Source organism: Eleginops maclovinus, chromosome 6 (assembly GCF_036324505.1).
Source record: "Eleginops maclovinus isolate JMC-PN-2008 ecotype Puerto Natales chromosome 6, JC_Emac_rtc_rv5, whole genome shotgun sequence".
Classification (NCBI taxonomy): domain Eukaryota; kingdom Metazoa; phylum Chordata; class Actinopteri; order Perciformes; family Eleginopidae; genus Eleginops; species Eleginops maclovinus.
In genome coordinates this window covers 18,233,628-18,253,812 of record NC_086354.1, presented here as the reverse complement: position 1 = coordinate 18,253,812, position 20,185 = coordinate 18,233,628, and the positions used below count along the sequence as shown (strand labels likewise).

Genomic DNA, 20,185 nt, shown 5'->3' with positions numbered 1-20,185 from the left:
AACCATTCACCAACAGCACGAAACATGCGCACCAATTTCTAAAAGCGATCAGCGACGCAAAAACAAAACACTGCAAGAAGCTCAAGACACAACGGAAATGGCGACAATAAAAGATGGCGCACACAGCTGGGGATGGAGCGCTTGTTGACCTTCGGGGAGAATAAAGCTTTGGGCATTGTAACGAGTTTGCTCGAGCCGGCCACCGCAATAACAAAACAGAGACATGTCCGATCTAATGCCATTTAGCGGTTAATCAAAGAAAATATGTTTTAGTTTATGATGGCATTGCACTGGACAGCATTATATTATGCAGTCAATAGGACCAAAACATAGATCAACTCATTGTATGCAATGCAGTCCACTACATCAGCTTGCACTGTAACTCAGATGAATTATACATTATTTCAATAACATACTTCGATTTCAGAAAAAACATCATAATTCCAACTCGTAAAATACAGCTGTTGCATTGAATTGTATGACTACACGGGTGTACCTAATACAGTGACCATTAAGTGCTTATTTCCTATAGAACTGCACATTTTAATGAATAGGTGGATGCACATTGATTTCCACGCAGGAGTAATGTTTGTGTACATCCAACAGGAGATAGGGTGTTATATTTTCGTTTCTAATTTACAGCACTGGTGTTGAACATGAAAATAAAATAGAACACTGAATAGCAATTTACGAGATGCAAACCCTTGCATTTATTCCTTTACTCACTTCACACCTACAGTGTCAGTACAAATGGTTCATTCTATATTGTAACACATGTATTTACTCACTACAGAAAAAGTTTGAAGGTTACATTTCACTTGAGCCTGATGAGTAAATACAACAACAAAACCATAACTCAGCCTTCGCATGCTTTCACGATTCGAAAGCTTTTCGAATATGGTCCTATCAAGTTCATCACAGCAAATCTCTGCGTAAATAAGCAGAAGAAATACACAATAACACAGAATCACTATAGATAGCATCTTTATTGGAATACAGACGATGTGTTTTACAGGTAAGACTTAAATAAGTTGCAGTTTTGTACATTATCACGGACATAAAGTGCGACTTCAATCGCCACACGTCACAGAGTTCACGACACTCACAGCACAACAGTCAAATCAAGTTACATCGAGGATCATTCCGGGTGCAGATCGAAGGAGGAGACCACACCGTTTGAAGTCATTACACAAAACGAAAAGCAGGATATTAAAATGGAATGGAACAACGTACATACAGGACACACTCATCCACACAGTGAGACACAAGCGCACACGTGCACAGGAAGTGTTCAGCGGGCTGCCACGGCTGGAGTTTGTTGCTGATCGGACGACTGCAGCTGTCTTCCCAGGTACTCCCTGTGAAAAAAAGGACAATTCGTTATACCTCAGCGCTTCCAACACAAACCAACTTAAAGGAGAAAAAATGTATTTTAATTCCCCTTCCCCTCATGGTCTTCAACAAACTTTAAAATAATAAAGCCTTAATGATTCCTAGAGATTTCAAGAACCTTTTGCTTGTTTCAGGTGAAACAAATCTCTTCTACAATCAAAGCATTCTTACCTGTGCTTTAAAGGGGCCCTATTCTGCTCATTTTCAGGTATACATTTGTATTTCATGCCTCTACGTTGACATGTCTCCATGCTTTAAAGGGTCTTTATTAATCATAATTGTTCTGCAGCAACTCTTTCACCCTCTATCTGAAACCAGAGCCCAGTCTGCTCTGATTGGTTAGCTGGCCAGCTCTGTTGTGGTTGGTAAACCTCTTAGAGATGTCCCAGCAGTGTGTGGAACTTTGGGATTTTACATAGTCTGCAAAGTTTACTCTCATTGTTGACTTCACTTCACGTGTCTTCTGAACAAATCAAGAAGGTATACACTGTTTCAAGGGACCAAAAATCTGCCTCTACACTCGGGTAGTTAGCAGTTCAAAATGCATTTAATTAAAATCTGCGGACTCTCCAAGGATCCTTGTTCACAGCTGCTAAATATTCATTCAAAAATCTACCAAAAGCAACAGGTTTTAAATCCACTGAGCTTCACTGAACCATCCCCAGTTTCCTATAAGAACTCACTCGCAAGATGAAAATAAATAATCTACCATGAGAAATCTCCACACCTAAGGTGTCAAATATCCAGAATATCTCCAGGGAGTTAAAAAAAGGCAGAGCTCATCTGGGAGTGAACGACAAGCTCATCTGTCTGCATCCACAGAGCTTTGTAAGACCGAAGCGTAATGTGAATTAGCGTAAATGTGAATGGTCCATTCTGACGCAATGGTCATACTTTATACTAAGGCGATATTATAAGGTAATACAACTCAAAATGCAACGTTTGGACTATCGAATTACAATGATATTGAGGGACAGACAATGCTCCGGTCTACAAGTTAAATGAAACATGTACTAACTGCAAAAGAAATCGACAGATTGTGTTCGGAGATGTTTTCAGTAACACTGGAGAGATAAAGTCCCACCAAGGTCAGATTTTTTGATTTTGTGCACAGTGGTCTTGAAATGATAGCTGGATATTTTGCTGCCCCTATTCTGCCAGGTTAATGGCATCTGTCATCAAATAAAATACCCTGAGATTCACATGAAAACTTCTACAGAAGGAGCTGTGACTCATCCTGGAGGCAGTACAGCGCAAGGACAAAGCCACGCTCAATAGCCGACAGACTTAAACCAATGACATTTCACGAAAGTTCCACAATCATGTTAAATAAAATTACTTTTCAAAGCAGTTTGAAGGGCGAAATGATAAATAAGAGGGGGTTTTTTTCTTTCCCAGTTTACACATTCAACTGTGCTGTTGTCATGACAGCAGGGACCTTCAGTAAGGAGGAGAAACTCTTCTAGTGGAAACACTGGCAAGGCAACCCACTCAAGGTGTGGTGCGCTGCTTTGAAAATATCCTGCAGCACATCTCACCTTCTCCAGGAGTCGCAGTATTTCTCTCACCCTGCAGCAGCATTCACAAGCTTATACCCATTGGGATGAAACAACCTTGAAATATAAACCTCCCCCTATCACAGAAGTTCTGTCGAGAAAAGCCGCATGCACATAATCGACAAAACTGACACGACAACAAAGCAGGAAATATTCACACCATTGTCCCCTTCAAACGCTATCAATCATGGTGCTGCTGCGTTCCCATATGAAGCTGGATTCGTCAGAGGGCGAACACGGACTTCTATAGGAGGGTTTTATTTTCCTTCTACTCCTTATGGCAGATTAACATAAGAACATGAGATGTGATTTCTGGGGATTCAACAAAAAGCCAATTTTCTATCTATGTGAGCTTTTGGATTAAACAAAACTTCCTCCAAACTTTGAAAACATGTCATTAAGAATTGGTTCCTGCAAATTGTTACCTGATTTTAAGATATAATTACAACATGTTTTTTATCCTACATTGAAAGCTATAGTATTCAGGATGAAAAAAACACCCGTTGAATTGTAGATGTGATAATGGGAATCTGCTTTTGTTCCATGGTTACTGAAACAAGACTGAAACCCTTTGTGCTACACTTCAGGGAACAAACCGCGTGCTTAAAACATTAGGGGTCACTTAGATGGGAAAACAGCGCTCTTATATAAAAACACAATACCTCTGTCCACAGTGACTCTGGGAGCACAATGTGCTTCAGATAGCGGCTGCAAAACAAACACATTTTCACTTCGCTGTTTGATCATTTTCAGTGTTTCCAAGCAATCCAGTAGAGAAAACATGGCCATGATGAGTGTTTGAATGGTGAAGGAAAATAAAGCATATAGAGTTTGTAATGCTGCTGGTGAGAAATTTGAATTCAGATTTTTTTAAGAATCTGATGGGGGGGGGGGGAATAAGACAGAAAAAAAGTCTGCTAAAATGTCTAATCTTCGGAGGTTTCCAGAAACTTTTTGTCCTGATCCATTTATATCAAATCCTGTCTCAAAATGAGCTGATCAGGGCCCGGCCGTGGCGCGACTGGCTGGGGCACCTGCACCGTACGCCGGCGACCCGTGGTCCTTTCCGGATCCCACCCCGACTCTCTCTCCCACTTTCCTGTCACTCTCCACTGTCCTGTCCGATTAAAGGCAAAAAGCCCCCAAAAAATAACTTTAAAAAAAATGTGCTGATCAGATTTTAGTCACTCAGTGATGTCACAATGTCTTCTTGGGTTGGTCAACCATTAGACAATAACCAACCGAGGTAATCCCCCCACCTCATCACCTGAATCTCCTCCTAGAGCTCCATTGTGTTTTTTCAAACCAATCACTTGGCGTGGCCAGCAGCAGCTCATTAGCATTTACAGCTACAGACACAGAATCAGCACTATTGGAAAAGTAAAATAAAATAATAGATTATGCTCGTGCAAACGTCACTTCTGGACAAAATTCCGGCCCCGCTTACTTTCTGGCTAACATACTTGGTACACAAGCAGAAAATAATAGTTCCTTCATGTCTTAAGGCTGCTGATTCATATATTGCACCTCAAACAACTAATAAATACAGAGTAATGCTTTTTTTTACTTCGTCTGCAGAAAAAACTGAGTAAAAGGAACTTATTCAGAAATTACAGTTCCAGTGTAAGCTGCTGCCTGCCACTCGTCCACCGGCAGACCCACCGGACATCCATCCCCTATTTATTCAGAGCTCCGTAAAAACAAAGCGGTCTCTGCCGTCTCTACCTATAATATATTGTTGAAAAAGAGTATAATAGGGAACCTTTAAAGACCGCCAGCTCATACAGCTTTAAAACGCTGCCACTCTGACACTGACAATAAGCCTCGGTTATGATGCCGAATCACAAAGAAAAAAAGGTTTAATCTTTTATACTCTGTAGGGCTCTCATCTGGAAAAACGATATTCTCCAAGATTTTTTCATTAAATGTTGAATGTGCATCGAGCAGGAGAAAACCTTGACAAGGTCTGATCGATTTCTGTGATTATTTGAGCTGCTTTTCCAATGGCAATATGAAGATACAGTACTGATATTAGCTCCTTGTTACATCATTATTATGTTCATTAAAATAACATATTAAAATGCTTGAGATGCACATTTTTTAAGAGCTCTGTACCAAAACACATGTTTTTTTAAGTCTGGGATATCTCCGCAGCACAGTCATTATTTTAAAGTATTTTATATACATTTTATCAGAAACAAAAACATTGTACTACTATATATATATATATATAAAATGATTGAAGCCTACATAAATCAGGCACCAAAATAACATACAAATGGATCAGCAGATCCAGAAAATCTGTAAATCAGATTTACGGGTTACAGCTTAAATCTTCTTTCCCTTGGCATGTGAAGAATAAAACATTATATAAACAACTTTCTGTCTTCTATGCTTTTCACTTTGAATGAGCCAGGATGTGGGTCATAACCTGTTGAACAAGAGCAACACATAAAGACTAACATATGAACACTGATGAAATAAAACTTAGATTTCAAGATCATCTTTAAAGGCCTTGGCATTTCCCACCAACGCAGGTGATTTCATTATTTATCTTGATTAGATTTTTTCCCTTTAGGACTGAGCGGCCGTGTGCAGACAGAGCTTGAGAGACATCTTTTGTTTGAGAAAATGATAGTTGTACTCATCTTATCCCAGTGTTTCCCCGCCCAACTTCAACATAAGCAGAAAAGGCCTTTGATTGTGTGAAAGGCCTTTTATCATTTGTATGCAAATGTGTTGCAAGTCAGAAAGCCTGTTTTCAATACAATTGAAATTGTTCAATTTCAAAATGATAACATGTGAACGCTATTATGAATGTGTTCATACCAGTTGTGGACCATGAGCTTCTGCACAGCTAGCAGGGCGTTGTAGCGGACGAGTTGGTCCTCGTGGTGCATGTGATTCATCACCAGCTGTTTCCCGCCCAGCTGCTCAATCACCCTGAAATAGCAGGAAAAAAAGGGAATAATGGGAGAGAGGCTTTATCCACACTGAAAACAGGTGCAATTTTACAGGTAATGTTTGAGGTCGCTCAGAGGTCCATCCCCAGGTAACTGAACGCTGCCTCACTGAATTTGCACTGCATCTAATGAAAGGTCGGCAGCCTTATAAAATGATGTCGTTTTTTGGGGGAGGAAAACAGACATAATGCATGTGATAACGGTACATGGTGTGACCAGGAAGAAACTAAACTCTGGCACATATCCACTTGGAATGAATTGAATGTCAATCTGAATTTATGCTTAAATAATCTGTATCGGAATACTCTATTTATAAAAGGAGTGTATCAACGCTGAGACCTGACAACAGAGTATAAAGTTAATCTGGGAGACAAGAAAAAGCCCATTATTGATCTGTCAATCATGTGATTAGGAAGCTAACACTTCGGAGGATTTCAGAAGATACAAATGATAAACATCCTGTTCAATATCTGACACTTATTTCCTGGAGGTTGTGAGGAGGTGGGATGAGCTTAATGTGAGCAGGCTAGTCAGTGTGTTTGGAAATAAACAGACGTAATGATGAGTCACATTGGCTACTTTAAAGTGTTTTAGTGGCTTTAAGCTTTTATATGCATTGCATGTGCCTTACCGTTTGCCGCGGGGGTAATGCCGCACGTACTCTCCGACATCGTGCGCTGCCACTGCTATGACTTGAGGATCATCAGACACCTCCAACAGCCTTGTTAAGATCCTTTTAAAGAAAGGCAGAAAAAAAGGAAAGGTATTTGTCAGGAAAGGACTGTCTTGCATTCAAAAGGCAAATTCCATCACACCTAAATCACTCCTCAGATGCTTTTAGGCAAAGACTTTTCAGAGAAATAAATTGGCTCAAATTATTTTCCCTGAGGAAGTGTTCCACGTATTAAAGAACTGGTTTCTCTGAAAAGCCAAGGTTAATGTAACCGTTAAACCGAGAAACCCTCCAATCTAAACCCAAGGACATAAGGCATCTGAATAAGGAACACCTCTGGGGTCAGAGTGAGACAAAGAGAGGGTGAGAGTAATTTAAGCCAAGATGATGCCTGAGCTGATTACAGAGAGGGAGAGGACAATGAGAAGTGTAGATCAGGGTCTGTACTGAACATCAGCAGTCCCAGAGTGTGCTACTGAATAACAAAGAACATGAATTAAAGTCTTATCTCTTGTGATCTGTGTCCTTCCATTCGACACGAACACAACAAGAAAGGAAAACGATGTTAAGAGGCTGTGTAATAATCAGACATGATGCTGAGTGCATGGCGTTTCCGCAGCTGCTAAAACAACGACCTTTCAGTGAAGTGTTTTGAACATCTGAACACCGGGACATGTGGCCGGGGACATTTTATAGTGACTGAAGGCTTTATTTTTTTTATTTAGGTCGATTTGGTTTGCAGTTAAAGGACAAGGTATCCATTAAGACACACATTTCAAACAACACAGACAACAGGCAAACGTGTAAATGAGTACCCCATGGTTTTACACATTGAAAACCACTTCAACACACACCAACAATTAAATCAATCAATAGGCGTTGCTTCCCAAGCATCTGTTCGCCGTGAGCCTGTTTTTATACCGCTTTGTTCTACACCTTTGGACTATTAACCTCAGGATTTGTGGGATTGAGTGTATGAGTGCATATTGTGCGTTTCCCTATATCACATGCTTCATCTTACTTTAGGAGCTCGTAGTTTTTCTCGTTCAGGCGGACAGCGTTCTCACGCCAGAACTTCTCAGACTTGTGGACAGGACTCCATTCCAGGCGGCCGGACTTGAGTTCAGAGCTGTACTCATCAAACGAGCTGTGGAAAATAAAAAAAGCTTGTTAAGAGGACAGGCCAAGGATCACCTTTTATTTGTCCATCAGCGGCTTTCTTTCAACCCATGCTGTGAAGAGCAGCGGTTTGAGAGGTTTCGGATGGTGTGCAGCTGAGCCTCTCATGTCTGAAAATGTCTGGGTTCTTGTTAATGAATGCATACCTGAGATCCTGAACGCTCTCTCCCAGCCTCTCCAGCAGGAACTTAATGTCCTCAGTGATGTCCTCATCGTCGTATTTCTGCTGCTCGAGGTTCTCCAGCTGCTTAAGCACTTTGCACTGAATCATGGCCAGGGCGTACTCCTGACGAGTCTCCTTCTCTGCCGACTTCTCCAGGAGATTCTGTCAGAGAAAAAACAGTGGGAAGAAGTGCTCATGATATTAAATACAGTGGGATGGAGGGTTTCATCCAAATCACCAACCATATCAAATAACACGATTTTGGGTATGAATTTCCACCAATCTAGACACTGCATTCAGAAACCTCTTAAAGAAGGATTTGATTCTAGGTATTGTTGAGTGAGGGGTGGAGCTGATGATTGCAGAGCTGCACTGCAACAAGAACACATTGTTTGTAAAAAAAATATTTCTAAATCTGGTCAAAGAAACTCCAGCTACATGGAGAGAATAAAAGTGGCTTCAGCTGTTGGACTCATAAACCCACACCATACTTCATTGAACCCTTAACCAAGCATTGAGGACACATCTACAAATGGCGATTTATTTCACAACATCTCTCTCTGGTAGGTCCAAAAGTCACATCAACTGTATAGAGCCTGTTGCCTATTTGCATACGGCTAAGATTATGTTTTCTGGAACACTTATAGGATGTTTGTCAAAAATAGCACCATGGTTAAGTTAAGGGGACACATCACAGACACAGCAGTGCTGCCTCTAAAGTTGTGTTCAAGGACTCCCAGATGGTTTGGATAATTTAAGTCACATTGATAGTCCCCATGTGGGAGGAGGAATTAGCATAATGAGTACATTAGGGAAAACGGCTAAATGCAGAAAAATGTGGAAAATGTTTGTGAAAGGACTCTGTAGAAACAATTCCTAGTGCCTGTTATAATCTAAAATAATCAGCGAGCTTCAACAAAATGTGTTTGTTGGTGAGGAATAACGTTGTAATGTCACACACACTCACTGCAAGGTAAATTTGACGACTCTCGGGAAAACCCGCTCAACTCCAAGACGTGTCAGGGTTTCCCTTCAATGCACAGAATTGCTTTTAATTAGCTGTATTATATATCAGTCGAATTATACTTCAAACTTCTTCTACCAATTAAAAAGCGAGCTCCCTTTGTTTTTAATGGGTGCACTCACAGACGACTGATGTGACAGCTCTGCAGCGGGAGGTGTGATGAATGAGCTTCGGGGAAGAATGTGAGCAGGAACATATGCGGCGCATTGGGGCGAACATAATACAGTACAACTCGGAAATCTGGTCTCAAAGCGATTTCTGTGAGTAAACAAAAGACACTTGAAAGATATTCCATCAGTATCACAGAAGCCCATTTACTGAGGTTACAATGACGGCTTGAGTAAAAACAAGCAACCTTAAATACCTTCTCAGAAGATGGTATTTAAAATGAGCTAGAACTTTCCTCTGCGAGTGTGTGAGCTCCTTGAATCATGTAATCATCATTTGCTACACCACTTTGCCGTGAGCGAGGTCACTGAGCTGCCTGGTGTAGCACAGAGCGAGAGTATCGTTAAAGCCTTTCTTAAGTGCTGTCATTTGTTGACTTGGTGTACCATATGATAAAGGGTGACCAGGTATAGCAGGCTGTTAGATAAGATCTATTTTATTAATCCCAAATTGGGACATTTTGTTGCAGCAGCATGTAAAACAAAGTATTGCACATAATCAGAAAAAAAAACCCCAAAACAATATAAACATCTCCAAATAAAAGATGAAGCAGAATTAAAAGAGTGAAAATATAAAAGTTGACCGTGAAGATGTAAATCTGTACATTATCTGACAAATAAAACACTATTGAAGGGCTATAAATCACAGCTCACAGAATATGAAAGTACTTATACAGTCAGATGTGTAAGAGAGGAATGGTAATCTGTAATATCTAGACTTTGGAACCAAGCAAACGTTGATATACTCCAATACTGAACCATCTGAAGATCTGGAAGTTATCCCGAGTGTGGTAAGAAATACTCAGATCCTTTCCTTAAGTGAAAGTGCAAGGTGTCAAAATACTCCACCACAAGTTAAAGTCCAGATTTAGAAATGTGACTTAAAAGTACAAAAGCATCAAAATGTACAGAAAGTCAAAGTGCTCATTCTGCACAAAAGCTCATTTCAGAACATAAAGTGCAGAAGTATCGTCAGCTAAATGTACCTTAAGTATTAAAAGTACTCGTCTTTTCCCAGTATTTTATTATTATGGTTATTATATTGTCCCTTAAGAGTATTTCAGTATTGTAGTTTGTCAATGTGGACCAAATGAAGATACTTGAAATACTGCGTAGATGAGAGGTACATTGCTTCATTTGAACAAATCACGTGTTTTTATATGTACTACTGTGAGTGTTAAATCGAGTAAAAAGTGTAATATTTGCCACTGAAATGTACAAATGTGTCAAAAAAAGTATGTAGTCCAATACTTTAATAAATATACTTAGTTACTTCCCACCCCTGGTTATCACACAGAATTTAAATGCATTATCCCCAAATGTCCAGACCCGTGCCGGTGCCGTGTCAGACTCACTGAGTTCCTCCAGCAGATAAATGGAGCCTCTGCTGTTTAATTTGATTTTGTCAGAGTTAGCTTGGGGAATTCATTACCCAACAAGAAACAACAGAGCAAGTCCAGATTGTAGCGTTTACTGCACAACGATAAATTGGAAGTTTGCTCCTGTTGTGATTAAACATGTGTAGTGCTGTGTTGGAAAATGCAGACAGGCTGTTCTATATCAATATTAAAAGGCTGGCACTAAACTGTGACCTGAAACCTTTTGCAAGCAATTTAAGTTGAAAAAAACAAACATTTCAAAGCTCCAAGCTGAGTTAAAAAACTAAAAGTACCGTGACATCTGTGGTAAAAACTTTATCAAACATTGCCCTGCTTTCATGTCCCTTAACAGACAGATATGTCCATCAGCTGCTCTGACAGGTGCCTTCTCTGAAAGATCTGGACCCGGAAAACACGTCTGCTAAAAACATAAAAATAAAACTGCAAACAAGGACTCTCTACAGACCCTGAAGTGATTATAGAGCATAAAGCCTTTTTGTTTTATTTTCAATGAGGTCCCTTGAAATGATACACTCCTTTTTTTTATCATTTGTATTAATTTTCTCATTTGTATGCACCTGTACTGTTTAGTATTGACTATTACTGTTCTTACTTCTCGTCATGGTCTGGATTATGACTTGTTTGCAATAAAAAGATTGGTAAAAAAACAAAAACATGTCTGCTGAAAACAATGTTTAGAATAATATTTTACATTTGATCCTGACTTTATGTGGGGATTACAATCGCGCTCATTGGTTATTTAATCAGTTTGATACCAGAGACAATGTAAAATGAAATGAAGCTAATGCTATTGTTATCTTTTTTTGTTGAATAGAAAATGTTATACTTTGAGATCCCAAAGATATTGGCTTCTTATATTCAGATAGAGTTTAATTTATTATTATTTTCAAAGATTGAAGTTATCTGATAAACAGCCAAAGTACTCATCCACTCCATCTCTATTAAAACCCTTTATCAGTGTTTCAGCTTACGGTAAAAACATGGTAAAGAAAATCAATTTAGCAGACCATGACATGGGGAATACATTCAGCTAGTGTGCTTTTTAGATCCCTCCACTTACCCTGAAAGCAGCCAGAATGATTCGAGTGACCTTCTCCTTGACAGACTCCTGTAGGATGTCGGACAGGGCCGGCACTACGTTGTAGCGTCTCAGCTGCTCACAGAGCTGAGGGCTGAAGGCCAGGAGCCAGACGCAGAAGATCATCTGGTACTGGAGCTGGAAGCCACACTTGTTGCTCAGCACCGCTGTGATGCTGCAAAAGAAAAACATAATATGAATGAATAAAAAAAATAACATGGATAACAAAAAAACACTCTGGTGAAAGGACCCCATGTATATCTACCATCTGTTTACTAAAAGAGGGGCTCTCACAGCTGCGCGCCTGTATGCTACTCATCCATTATCTCTTTTAATAGCGGGAAAGGGAAGTGAAAGGTTCTGACAGTCTTTAGGAAGAATTGCTTAAAAATACAGAGTTCTTATGTCTACAGCAAAGAAGTACATCTGACAAAATAGCCGGTAAGTGCATAGATGTGGCGCTCACAGGTGAGCAATAATTGTCGAAAACGTATGAAGCAGCTGGGCTGGTTTTACAATGCAGTTATGAAAGGAAAAAAATGCATCTCTAACTTGTACGATAGAAAATATTGACATAGGAATAATCAGCGTTTAGCACCATACTTTTTATTCACTCACTATATCATACTCCCCTTAGAAGTATGCTATTAGCATATAATGCATCAATCCCACAGATTAAGTATATTGTATGAACCTGTCTATTAACATCACAGGTTTTTTTTCCCCCCCGAATTGCAAAATAAAAAAGGACCTTAGCAAAAAATCTTTAGCTCTCTAGCACCATGATTTTTTTTGGTCTTCTTTAGGAAGGTTTATTTTTCCAGCTGCATCAACAATGAGACACAAAGTCAAAAACATGAAACACTTGCTGAAAGGTTGGCTTTTGAAAATGTCATACAAATAGATTCATGCAGGAAGCTTAAGAGCGTCACACAAAGGTCAACCTGCGTCACATCAGAGCCACAGAGAGAGCTCCACTCATCCTGCTGGATTCCCGGCACCCTTTACAAGGAGAGGCTTAATTTGCTTCCACCACAGCAGACATTCACCTCTGGAGATGGCACTCACAGACACAAGAGGTCTTTTCTCTTATCAGTAATTGCCTTTTTAAAGAACATGCAAGTCAGACTGTTAATAGCTACGGATCTGACAGGATGGTCCTCTTATTCTTGCTGCTTTCTAATGATGGGTTTTAGGAGTAATGATCATCACAATAATGGCGTTGCTTTTACATATTTCTTTCATTGAAATCCATTCTAAAGTGACGGCTACTTTTAAGCCAAGATGCTCTCTCTGTCATCTTTCTACAGCTTCAAAAGAAAACTGTTCTAGACTGTGAACAACTGGAGAAACCTTGTTGAAGAGGAGTTATCACGCAGTTGACTCCATCTGCCTCCATCCAGGCAACCAAACACATCGTCTTTGCTTTTGTATACATTTAAAAAGATGTCAATAACTACACAAACATATATCACATCCACTACAAACTGCATACTGTACCCTCATCTGCACCTTTTCTACTCTTTGCTCTTTCTGGTTGGATGCAGACTGCACTACTGTGTGCAATGACACTAAGGTTGAATCACATTGTACTTGATAGGCTAAAGGCCGGACATCTCTAAGTTGATGACCAATCACAAAGGAACCAGCCAGCTAGCCAATCAGAGCAGACTGGGCTCTGGTGTCAGACAGAGGGTGCTGCAGCACAGGCAGAATGAGAAAAATAAAGACCTTTTTGGACATAAAAGCATGTAAACCTGTCACAGTAGAGGCACATAATGCAAATATGAACCTGAAAAATAGCTCAAAAGGGCCCCTTTAAAAGACAAACTACATTTCTAGATTGTGAAAAACTGGATGAACCCAGATTAAGAGGAGTTATCACTCACCAGTTGACTCCATCAGCCTCCACCCATGCAAACCTATACTCATTCACCCTCAGCATCAGCTGAAGGCAGCCAGCCACACACTGGACATACTGAGAGCTCTGCAAAGGACAGAAACGAACATTTACTCAAACGGAAGTATGCGCCTCAGCTGTGTCGTTAGGAAAACCGACAACATGTTAGAAGCTCAGGTTCAATTAGTGCAGTTCTGACACATGGGAGTAGTTGACAAGCAGATACAACACACAGAAGAAGGCCAGTCCAAATACTTGCATTACCACCACCAGTCAACCCTGAGGCATTGCACATGCAGTCTATAGTGTTATACATCAACACATGCCAGATCACACACCCAATAGTACAGAACAAAGCAAGAGCAGGGAAAGGTGTCCCATCACACCTGAGCAGAATAATGGAAATTGAGATTAGAGTGGAGAAAAATACATCTGTTAATTGACAAAGATTGAAGAAAAAGAAAACAAGTCCAGCAAGAGGAGCAGGCAGCAGTGAGGACAGAAGAGCGGAGGTTACCTGGTTGAAAATGCACAGGAAAATATGACGTTCGATTATTAAAAAGTGCTCATGTAAATTGATTTCTGAGCACACGTCTCAGGATAATCACACTATGCTCTGCACAGTACGGGGTATTAAGTGGTAGGATGCTGCTGCTGTGCAAATGTTATCCCAATTTGTATATTGATGTAAAGCTGTTTGTCATGCACTTCAGCATTAAAGAGGAGTGCATGCAATGTCTAAAGTTAGAACCAATCAGTGGCAGCAAACATCATGCCGTCTGAATGGAGAGTCAGGACTCCAGCTATCTGCAATTACTCATGAGAAACTTGAATGCAATAAGAGGATGGGAGAGTTAAAGAGGGAGGAAGAAAATATGTGAGAGTCCGGTGACACCTGACAGATGCCAGCTTGCAAAAGCCCTGCCATTTTTATTTTTGAGAAGCGCCTGATTGGAGATGCACTTCACTCATACTCACTTCACTGGGGGAAATAGTTCCTGCTCCAGAGCCTGATTCTGGACCTGTACCATGTAGGTTCTAATGAGAGATAAACAAAACAGGTGCACAGTTGTTCATAACCCATCGCAGTGAGCCCAGTGACAGTGGCACTGGACTACGCAGTACATGATGCACGCTTGACCATATTTGCTTTTCAGTGACAGTGGATGCTTGATCATTTGTTGATTTGCTGCTGAGGAGAAAAGTGTATTATTTAATGCAGTTTCAAGAAACAAGTATAGTTAGCGGACACATTTGCAAATACACACATTGTTTAAAACAAAAGAGATTGAAAAGCTTTTGAAAGAGCTGACTATTTCTGAATTGAACAACACCTACGGATGTTTTCGAAAATACTGGTCTGCAATTCAGAAGCACAAAGGCAGCTGGGAATCAATATGGAGGTACTGTGTCAGCCCACTCATTAGTGCATACACCTGCTAAGGCAAAGCCGGCCCTACAGTGCAGCTTTCATCAAACTGTGTCAAGGTCTAAGTGGCCTTCGCAAACTCGGAACGAATGAAGGCATCACATTCAGTCGGACTAAGTTTTCACTGTGAGGCCGAACAAAAGTATTCAAGCTCTTTAAAAGACGATTCAAGTCTTTGAAAAAAAAGGTGAAAATATGTGAACATCTTCATGAGAAAATAACAAGCCTGTCTCTGGAAGCTTAAATGTCACAATAGCTAAGTTAATAAACAAGTGAAAAGCTTATATGGCAACATCTCGGTAACACATGCAGTTAATTACTATTTGGTCGTCTGAAAAATCCATGATGAAAAGCATTGAAACCACCTCACTAATCCCGATATTAAGATAGAGAGACTTTTATACATCACAAGATATGTTAGTATTCTGATGTGCATACCTGTGAACTGAGTTGGCTTTTGATCCAGTTGAAGTAGTAGTTCAGATCACTTCCCTCCATCAGATCACGGCCCCAGGCAGCCAGCTTAGCAATGATCCTCGCCGCCTGAAAGAGAAAGAAACGTAGACTCATTCAGCTGCAGAAACATAGGCCATATTAAACTGCACAAGATCTCTGTACAGAAGCTGTTACTCATTACTAAAAAAGGTAGAAATGGCAATCATTTAGACTTGAAAAACATGTATTTGACAATGCTTCCTTTTAATGTAACATTTATAAAGTATACATACAGTAAATACATACTTTCAGCAACAATAATGATTATGTTGCAGCTTTTGTTTAGTCCTCAGGTAAAAAGGAGTGCAAAAAATGCAACAACTGCTACAGGATCAGGTCTCCTATGATGCATTGGAGCATTTTTTATTCAAATTCCAGGAACAGGGATACATAAAGAAAAGTGATTGGGTGAAGGCTGGAGATAACAAGTACTCTAATTTATAATCCCAAAATAATGACTAAACACAAAACATGATGTACAGCCACCGCTAAATGAAGAAAATGACTGAGGGGAAAATCTACTACCTAATAAACAATTTCGGGTTGTAAAGTGCTTCCTGAGCCCTGTGATGAGACAGTTACAAATTCTGTTCTCCAATTTCCCTCTTGGCAGGAGAGAAGGTGTAGAAATATTGTGGCTCTAATTTAAAAAGCAAGAGTCAGCAAGAGAGTGGAATTGAGTTGAAGTGCTGTGCTGCAGACTCGGGGTCACATTAAGCCCACCTGCTGTATGCCATCTGGCTGCTATTTATAATTAATATATGGGTGCCCTATCATAGCAATCAGTTTGTCGTTGGCTGGCCATCCTTTATGTGGAAAGGGTGGAAGCTAGAAATCATTACATTAATTGCTTGTTTTTGTGGAAAAGCGGAAGGTTGCTCGGTCAGGAATGATTGATGCCTTGCTATGATAAGAAGCACGGCCACATCTGTAGAACATTCATGTCTGTGGAAATATAATCCATCATCTTATTTGAATAATCTCTGATTTTTCTACTCTGCACTACATATACAATAACTCCCCTTATTTTGCAGGGGAAACCTGAATTGTGACTTGAAAAACCCTTCGTATCAACATGACTTCACTCACCATGTGGACAGTAAAAAGATCCTGACGATTCAGCATGGGAAGAAAGTAAGACCAGGCGGTGTTCTTCGTCTTTTTGGCGTAGTCAAAGAAGATGCTGACCCGTTGATGGTTCTCCTGAGACACAAATCAATTAAGTTCGTAGATCAGCTCTTGGATTGTTATTACTCACTGTGTGTAACCAACAAATTATTATTTTGATTTCAAAGAGAATAAGAAGGTATTATGGAAGTGGTTCCAAAATAAAACAGGATGTTCAAACAGGGATGACAGAGTCTGATGTCTTCATCAATAAAGATAAATTAAAATAAATCATCCTCTGGCTCCAGACAGTAACTAGTAATCTGTACTAAAGTCCATTAGTGCCATTTATTTATCTGTTACGGCAATAGCTGCTGGGAAAATGCAGTATTACAGATTAAGTCAACCATATAGTTCAAATGACTGTAAATGGTTTATTTATGATAGTTCAAGGTAAAAAACTGTTGTCATTTTATATATTCTATTTATGGGAGGATAAAATAACAAAAAAAAGGGCTTAATTGATACGAAAATCCCACGTTTCCTCCAAATCTTGCAAGTCTGCAAATCCACCGCTTTATGATTAATATGTTTAAAATGACATGCCGTGATTTATATGTGCAATCCTTATTAAACCCTCCCCCAGATGTGCATACAATTCAAACACAAGCAAGAACTTCAGGTTAAATATTTGAGCCAAAGAGAAATGATTTTCCGACCACTGTCTTCTTAAAATATCTACATACAGCTCCGGAAGAAATTAAGAGACCACTCCAAATGTTTCTTAAATCTTGGTCTCTACATGTATTGCAGTCATTCCAGTGTCTGTTGAATTTCAACACAGAGAAAAATTGTCAGTAGTTTATAGAATACAATAATAAAAAAATCATTTAACTCAAAGACATACCTATAAATAATAAAACAAGAGAAAATGATAATGCTGAAGTGGTCTCTTAATTTTTCCTGTGGCTGTATGTGGGTCTGTCTGTGTACCTGCAGAGTGTCATCAATCAGAGTCAGGATGTACTGGACAGTCTGCTCCTTGGAGATGTGTGCCATCAGGTTCAGAAAGGTCTTAGCACACTGTGCAAGGAAAACAAAATAGAAACATACAAAGTCAGAATTACATGCCACCCATGTACCGATTCACAAATTGAAACTGCTTTATTTCTGCCTCACACCTCTTAAAACAGCCCAGAGAAGAACTTAACAAAACATGCTTATGATACAGCATAGGACTAGTTTCAGAATAACAGTACTACAGTAAAACAATTTAGGAGGCTGCAATATGGTCAGCATGTGAGTACTGAAAATAAAATATTAACCAGGAAGTCCAGTTTAAACGTGTTGGAAAAGCTAAGTAGAATTGTACAACACTCGTAATACACAATTTAACATATAAGCACACATATAAGACAATATGTTGCTCTCCTGTACTACAATACCCAAAATGACCACTTCTTCCTTAGTATGAGTAATTTTACATATAGGCACCAGCTCTGTGCTCTTGTTGCAAAACCATTATAACCAGATTATGTAAAGTGCTCAATACCTGATGTCCTTCATTGGTCAGAATGACCTGTTTCTCCTCAGAGTTGGCCACCTCAAATTTCTTGATGAATTCACAGTCCTCCGCTGAGATCATCTGACTCCTAGGAGAGAATTCATCAAGACATGGCCCTTTTAGCACAATGCTACTAAAGGATGCAATCAATAAAATGCACGGGACAATTAATAGTTTTAGTAATCATGAGACATTCAAAGCATTTCTTTACCATCGGAGTAAGATACAACGTACATGTTGCTGCTGATCCTTTCACTGAAGAATTGGGCTTTGTTTTGTCACTAGCATGCAGCTTCTAATTGCTAGAGCAGCCGCTAGCACAATAATGGCAATCAACCACAAATACCACATGTTCTAGCTAAGCCAAAACCCACTGCATGGATTGTACATGTACGTAGCCATAGTAAAACGATGATTAAAGTACTGTATATCCAGGATAAATAAAAGAAGGAATCAAGTCATCAGATCATTTTTTTAGAAACTATAATGTGCGACAAGTTGGAACTGCCATATTAAAATGCACCGTATTAAAGAGGAAGTATCATTCAAGACAGTGAATCACAATACAGGAACTAGAGCTGAATTTGGATTGACAAATGGCACTCAAAGATTGATGTGGGGAGATCTTAATTTGTCTAAGAATGGACTGCCATGAAGCGACTTCAAGAAATAACAAAATAAGATAAATGCACACATTATTCCGAAAACAGATGTGTCTGCTGTCCTAACAAGTAAAGCACTGAAACCCTCTGGAGCATTAATTTAATGTATGTATTAAACGAATTAAACAACTAAATGTGTCAGCACGGTAGAAAAGTAGAATTAGTGGCAGAGCTGTTTCGGTTGAACTGCATCAGTAGGTAGTAAATATCCAGTAAGTGTATATTAATAAGATGTACTGTGTGTACTTACTGCAGGTAGGACTGCCAGTTGACCAGATTGGCCCGCACCTCTGCTGCCTTTGCAGCGATGATGTTGGTGGGCACTGCAGCATCCACTGCCCCGCGGATATCCATCCTGGAATTTATCTACTACACTATATAGAGAAAGAAATCCAGCTCCACCTGGATGGAAACACAATAATTCATATTGAGCACAGTGACTCAACATCAGAGTTGATGCGTTGGCCTGGTTGTGTGTACAACTTGCACACTGCAGATAGTGCACATTAAGCACTTATAGCCAGGCACCACCTGATGATGACAGTGAATTAAAGATGGTACATCAGTGAGCTAGTTTGGTAAGGTGTTACAGAACCTTACCAGGGAAAAGGCTATTACGTACGGAGTGTTAGAGATGCACATAATTCGCCAATAACGCAGTGAATGTTTCGAGGTGTGTCACAGACATTAACCCAACATATTTTATCTTCATAGTTTGACTAAGTCAGACCAAGCTACCCATCAGCTGAAGCTAAAACTGCTAGCAGGTCATCCAACATAACTAGCTTAACCCAATGTCACGACATGTCATGAGTGTGTTTCCGAAATAAACTACGCGGTACATATTCTGCATCATTAAACTATGTCACGGTTGTAAAACAATGAGTACGTATATATATATATAATAGTGTAATTGTACCGTCAATGGCATCACGGGTGACAGCGTTAGCTAAGCGTTACCTAGCAAAATAAGCTGAGGATGCTAACCAAAGCTAGCTTAGCTAACGTAGCTTCGCATCCATTCTGTCAATATATCAGACTGACAATAGCACACAGGTAAAAACATTGGGAATAAAAAAAACTGACAAATCATAAAAAGAATAGTTTAATATATTTCTGGTAATGAATAACGTGTTTATTTGACTCACCTAGTTGCTGTCTTGTGCGAACAGCTGACTGACTACAACACGGCGTCACTTCTATCATGTGACAATCACATGCACCGCAGACCACGTGACCCAGCAGCATGAGAGAAGAAGGAGAAGTTTTCTACTTTAACATCAGAACTAACATCCAACTAAATGCAGGTGGAAATCTTAATATCAGGGATCATCCCTATAATTCCTTAGTATACCATTTAGACAGCAGAACTGTTTCTGACAAACAGTGGTGGGATATAATGTTTTATGTATGCCTACATGTGCACAAGCACT

At 39.7% G+C, this 20,185-nt stretch overlaps 1 protein-coding gene across 2 annotated transcripts; it reads right to left on the bottom strand.

Moving 5' to 3' along the window:
- Positions 1-967: 967 nt before the first annotated feature.
- Positions 968-19,992, bottom strand: atp6v1h (ATPase H+ transporting V1 subunit H). Of its 2 annotated transcripts, XM_063886209.1 has the most exons (14): positions 19,901-19,992; positions 19,003-19,154; positions 18,079-18,178; positions 17,520-17,609; positions 16,509-16,622; positions 15,363-15,467; positions 14,474-14,533; positions 13,485-13,582; positions 11,578-11,770; positions 7,910-8,088; positions 7,606-7,731; positions 6,543-6,644; positions 5,778-5,891; positions 968-1,358 (listed from the first exon to the last, which is right to left on the bottom strand). In XM_063886209.1, exons 2-14 carry the CDS (start codon positions 19,104-19,106, stop codon positions 1,292-1,294), a joined length of 1,452 nt encoding a protein of 483 aa, XP_063742279.1. In that variant the 5' UTR covers positions 19,107-19,154; positions 19,901-19,992; the 3' UTR covers positions 968-1,291. The 2 variants fall into 2 exon arrangements, with proteins under 2 accessions (XP_063742279.1, XP_063742281.1); XM_063886211.1 differs by lacking the exon at positions 14,474-14,533.
- Between the last annotated feature and the right edge of the window lie 193 nt (positions 19,993-20,185).